At 39.7% G+C, this 5,821-nt stretch overlaps 1 protein-coding gene across 1 annotated transcript; it reads right to left on the minus strand.

The window, feature by feature from the left end:
• Nucleotides 1–840: 840 nt before the first annotated feature.
• Nucleotides 841–5,442, minus strand: LOC147312729 (ubiquitin carboxyl-terminal hydrolase 46-like). The gene is made up of 16 exons (XM_086264321.1): nt 5,088–5,442; nt 4,674–4,729; nt 4,250–4,349; nt 4,057–4,140; nt 3,885–3,940; nt 3,165–3,314; nt 2,880–3,020; nt 2,691–2,756; nt 2,462–2,593; nt 2,246–2,369; nt 2,011–2,162; nt 1,806–1,905; nt 1,618–1,694; nt 1,335–1,443; nt 1,181–1,238; nt 841–1,019 (listed from the first exon to the last, which is right to left on the minus strand). Exons 1-16 carry the CDS (start codon nt 5,112–5,114, stop codon nt 841–843), a joined length of 1,611 nt encoding a protein of 536 aa, XP_086120447.1. The 5' UTR covers nt 5,115–5,442.
• Nucleotides 5,443–5,821: the final 379 nt, after the last annotated feature.

Raw genomic sequence — 5,821 nt, forward strand, 5'->3', positions numbered from 1 at the left:
ATAATTGTCATGGTCCCCGTGCCTGCCCAGCCGGCCTCACAAGGCTACACTTGTGTTTTTTTTCTCTTTCTCCCCCTATCTCTCTGCCTGGGCGGAGCTCACAGCTGGCTCCCGCCCTTGGCTCTCACAGCTGTTGGCGATCAGCTGATTATCCGTCTTCTATTTGAGGCTGGGTCACAGATCCTCTCATCGCGGGATGATTGCGCTACTGACGTTAGTCTACCTTTCCAGCTCCCGTGGTCTTACACCTTTATGCCTTCGTGATTTGTGAGTGATATCTCCCTTTCCCTGTTCCAGCTTATCTTCCCGGACCTGTGACCTCCCCGCGGTACGAACGTGTGTGAGGACGTGAGCGAGCGTGAGAGAGAGAGAGCCTTCCCCTAATCCCCTGGAACCCTGAATTTCCCGTCACTGTATATATTATTGCACGGGTGTGTAAATAAATTGTGTTTTGAGACATCAACCTGCTCTGCGCTTGAGTCCCTGCTTTCAGCCCGTGACAATAATATCTTTATTTTATTTTATTATTAATTTATTTGTTGTTCCCAGAGAGCAAGCCAAACACTGGTCCTGACTATCTCTAGTAGTGGTGCACTACTAGTGAATGACCGGTGAATGTGGGGCGACGGTGGCAAGAAAAAACTCCCTCCTGGAGGAAGAAATCTTGGGAGGAACCAGGCTCTCTGGGAGGACCCTTCCTCCTAAGGGCAATACTTACCAGCGGTCTGAGACGACGGTTGTTCCTTCTCAGCACGATGATGGCTCTAACTTGCTTCCACACCCTGTTTTAGAATGAAGAGAAAAATGATTAACAAGGTAATAGGACATTTCAAAATTCTCTCAGCTGCTGTGTCTTCTTACGTTTCTCTTGTAAAACAGGATGTAGGCAGACTGCTGCTGTTCCTCAAAAACTGCCGATCCAGTTGTGTGGAGCACCCGTGCATCATTATAGGTGAGCCAATGATCTGATGTAGACTGTGGGCTCTCCTCAGGATGCACAGAATGACAGATGTAGTGTCCTAAGATCACATTAAGACAAATGAATCCAACTTCTAAAAGTCAACTGATTCAAGCAAACAGTGGTTTGGACTTAGTGCTTCTTAAAACATCAAAAGCTTTTGTGTGTGAGTCCTTCACTCAAAAGTAGCATTTTCTGTTTGTAACAAGTCAGTTGTTTTACCTGATTCTGTGCCTCCATAGTGACTAATGATGCTTATGAGTTCATAACGGCCATCACCCTGAGAAGGAACAAATCCAAAGATCAGTTTCATAAAGTCTCACATCAGTGCGATAATTAAGCTGATTCTCTGAGATGTTCTGCAGTCTGTTTTTACCTGTTTGGATGACACCACCAAGTCCCTCTGCAGCCTGACGGGGTCATTCACCTTCTGAAGCTTGTGGGTTTTTGTAAAGCCAAACCTCTTCAGGTGAAAGATGAGAACTCTGGCAGAAAAGAAAAAAAAAACCCAAGGTACAAAATAAGAAGAATGAGTGTCAAACACAAACCGAAGATGGGAGAAAATGACTGCTCAAGTGTTGTCTTAAAAACTCTGATGTTTAGTGCGCCACAGTTTGGAAATCAGGTCAGTCGATCAATTCTGATGTGACCTTACTCACCTTGGCAGTGTATCAAAAGACTGCTTCACTTCCGAGGTCGTCCCTCCACAGTCACAGGTAAATTCGATTTTTTGTTCCTAAACAACGGCAAAGAGAAAACAGGCTTTATGGTAGAAAAAAAAAATCACAACCTATGCGCACACACAAGATCAGTGATACTACATCTCTACTGGAATTTGTGATCTTACCTTCAAGTATGTCCCTAACATGTCCTCAACAGACCCCTCTGGAACCAGGTCAAGGGACAAGCTTGTAAATTCCTCCTGTTGTGATGACTGGTGACCGCAGCTACACATTTAAGGAGTAACGTAGTTAAAGTAACGATCAAGTAGGTGGAAAAGAGGTATATGAAAATGTTGCAATCAGCCCTGTGTTTCTGAAAGACTGGCTTACCTCTTGCATGTCCTCATGTTTTCCATTTTGAAAACATGATGGTCTTCTACTGGGCAGGTATAACTTCGGCCCAGGAGAGCTGCTTCCCTCTTCAGGTGAGGTGAGAGGCTTTTCACCTCATTGAGGAAAAAGGTTAGGAATTCATGAGCGTCCTGAAAGAAAAACACAGAGGAGATTTAGAACATAAACATTAGAAGGTAAAGCAAAAAACAAAATGTCCAAATAGCTGACGCACTTTCTGTGCACTGCCTTCGTATTCAGGAACCTGTTGGCTGAATGCCTTCTTAAAAGACATTAGGTGGCGTTTTTTAAGGTCATAATCTCTTGATTCATGACAGTTCCTGATGTTCATGAGCCTTCTGTAAAAAGGAAAGGGTAAACAGACATTTCTGGTGTTAGATATCTTTGTTCTTCAGGTTTCTGAAGAAAGTAGAAGGTTGACGTAGCGCACCTTAAGAGCCGAGCTTCTGGGACTGCTCTCCACAAAGTCTCCTGACGGCTGACATCTCTAATGAACTCCTCATTGTTGAAGAGGCTCTGCAGGCAGGAGTTCATGTAGCAGCTGTTTACAATGTTTGGAAACCTGCCACACATACACAAAGTTTACACTATCAGTGTAAAATAACTCATTTCCACTTTGACAAAGAGAGCTTTGGTCCTCGTGCACCACGTGTACTCACCCGAAGCGGTCCACAGTCTGAACTTTATTTTTCTTTTTTTTTCTATCCTTCAAATTTTTCCCTAAACTATTGCAAAAAGGTAAAAACACAAACACACAATTAGGAAAGATGTCAAGAAGCTAAGCAGTGTATGTGCATGTATGCATGAGCTTTGAAGTTTAAACATTTTGGAGGACGTTTTTCTCTTACATGTCAAGCACCTGCTCCAATCCATCCTCTTGTGCCAGAAACTCCATAAGCAAAGTGTCCCAACTCAGGTCTGATGGCTCACTATGTTCAGTGGTGTTTCTAACCTGGTTGGAACTTTCACCACATTCCTTATGGGTGCTGCTGCATGCAGAAAGAAGAAAGGAGTCAGGGATGCATAGCAAGCACAACAGGACAACAAACAAACATTGTCTCTCTGGAGAAAAGCATTCAAACATCTAATTCTTATTGTGATCAGCAATCGGCCAAAATATTAAAAGCACTTACCTGGGATTGTCTGTAGTTATGACCTGTACTAGGTCCTCTGAACTGTTCAGTGGAGGCTTGATGTCCAGTTCTTGGCCTTTTGTTTCTAGGCAGTCTTCTTTTGGTGGTGCTGCCTCAGCAAGTGTACAGTCCTGCTGCATGTTCTTTAATCTGCAAAAATATACAAATATATAGAAGATTAAGTATCAAATCTGCAACCAGAAGGATCCCAAAAGAATTTTTCTTTAAAGTGAGAAGATTAAAGTTTCCCTTACTTGTCACTCTTTTTATCAGGTTCCCCTGTTGTTTCTGGAGCAACCAGTTCTCGACCTTTTGTTTCTAGGCAGTCTTCTTTTGGTGGTGCTGCCTCGGCAGGTGTACAGTCCTGCTGCATGTTCTTTAATCTGCAAAAATATACAAATATATAGAAGATTAAGTATCAAATCTGCAACCAGAAGGATCCCAAAAGAATTTTTCTTTAAAGTGAGAAGATTAAAGTTTCCCTTACTTGTCACTCTTTTTATCAGGTTCCCCTGTTGTTTCTGAAGCAACCAGTTCTCGACCTTTTGTTTCTAGGCAGTCTTCTTTTGGTGGTGCTGCCTCGGCAGGTGTACAGTCCTGCTGCAGGTTCTTTAATCTGCAAAAATATACAAATATATAGAAGATTAAGTATCAAATCTGCAACCAGAAGGATCCCAAAAGATTTTTTCTTTAAAGTGAGAAGATTAAAGTTTCCCTTACTTGTCACTCTTTTTATCAAGTTCCCCTGTTGTTTCTGGAGCAACCTGGTTTCTTCTCTGTAGAAAGAAACCAAAAGACAGGACATAGCTGTGTGCTTCATTGCTCTTAATTGCTCCCATTTCATTGTGATGAATAAATGCTTGATGATAGTGACTCTTTCCATAAAACATACCTTCCAGAATTTGAAAATAGACCAGCGGGACTTTTTCTGTGGCTTTACAGTGGGGGTCTCTGCCTCTGTATCGCTGTCAGTTTCCTGTAGAGAACGAACAAACATAATGTTATTAAAAAAGAAAAGTCACTTAAAATTAACAAATACATTTTAAGGAAAATATGCATTTCATATGTCTTCTGTAAAAGCAAACCGAGAAACAGCAGAAGAAGTGTCTCCATTTTATTTTCTTCTTCTTCTTTATACCATTTTCATGGTTAGGTGTTGTGGCAGCAACAGAAGCATCCGGGACGCTGATCGAGGACAAAAGTGTAAATGTTATTTTTCAAAGTGGAAATTTTTAACAAGGAGCGCATCCTGGATATTGCAAATAAAAAATAATAACTGTTATGAAATACCAAAATGAACAAAATCATGTATTTTGTACATTTACACTCTATATTTTCAACTAATCTCTGAATCGATATAAATAATAGACAAAACTAGAAGTAGTAAAAACGATATAAACACACAAGGCGGAAGAAAAACAACAATAAAAGGGAAATAAAACAGCTCACACTAAACCACTGCTATAAATATCTCCGGCAACATTGGATTAAAGAGTCACATTTCTTTACCTCTGTTGAGACGTAGAAGGAATTTCCTTCTCTGCCACGTTTTGGTTTTTTGATCTCTGTTTAGAAAGAAGAAAACCAACATCAGTAATGGCATAAAACAAACATTCCAAGGGAGGCTCTACATGAAAAGTGTCCAGTTAGAAAATTTGGTATTATTTTAGATTATTTATCAATTTAGTGAGCTATCGACTCATGAAGTGGACCGATATGAATATGTTTAAATAAATTAAAAACAATTTATTCATGCCTCAATTTGAGTTTTAAAGTTTATGGTATGAAATACAAAATACTTCATTTGGTTCAAAATTCAGTTTTTACAAAAATCATCTATGAAGCTCCATTAAAAGCTTCAAAATGCTTATTTACTGTAAGAAAATATACAGAGAAATGTGCTACAAGTCTCGTCAAACTTACCTTTCTGAGAAAAAAGCGTTTGAACATCTTTGAACCTAATTTGATCGCAGTGAAAATCTTCTGTGCTATGCAAAAGTTCAACTGAAAACAAGTTCAATAGTTGTATATTTATAAGCTTTCAGCATAGAATGTTCATACCCTGAACATGTGTCATCATAATGTATGGGGCTAGTTTGCATATTTTGGAATGTATGCTCATTGGAACTGTGTGGTACTCGTCTCCAAGCAACCCCACTGTACATGCTTGAAATGTACAGTGCAATGTGCAAAAAATTGCAAAAATAAACAAGACAAGACAGTGCAATGGATATGTGCAAAATGCTGAGTATTGTGCAAAAGTAACTTGGTGTGTGTGTGTGTGTGTGTGTGTGTGTGTGTGTGTGTGTGTGGAGCAGGGCGATATGACCAAAAATATTTATCACGATATACATTTGAAAATTTGCGATAACGATATAACTGACGATATAACTGACACTAGACAAAATACTTTACAACTACACAACTTTATTAGTGCAAAAAAACCATCAATGTATTTTCACTTAAACAAGCAGCTGTTTTTATGTGCATTAAAGTTATATAAAAATGTAACAATGCAAATTCCTTGCTGACAGTTTAACCAAAAGGCATTTCCAGTGGAAATTGGCCGACATATCCTGAGCATAACAATGTATAATATCCACTAAACTTAAAAAGAGGTTATACACACACAATACAGTAATATTATGTTGAAGCAC

Source organism: Aulonocara sp. 'chitande type north' Nkhata Bay, linkage group LG15, assembly GCF_057382095.1.
Source record: "Aulonocara sp. 'chitande type north' Nkhata Bay isolate Kocher_YH1m ecotype deep benthic linkage group LG15, A_spYH_male_GT1.1, whole genome shotgun sequence".
In the NCBI taxonomy this organism is placed as follows: Eukaryota; Metazoa; Chordata; class Actinopteri; order Cichliformes; family Cichlidae; genus Aulonocara; species Aulonocara sp. 'chitande type north' Nkhata Bay.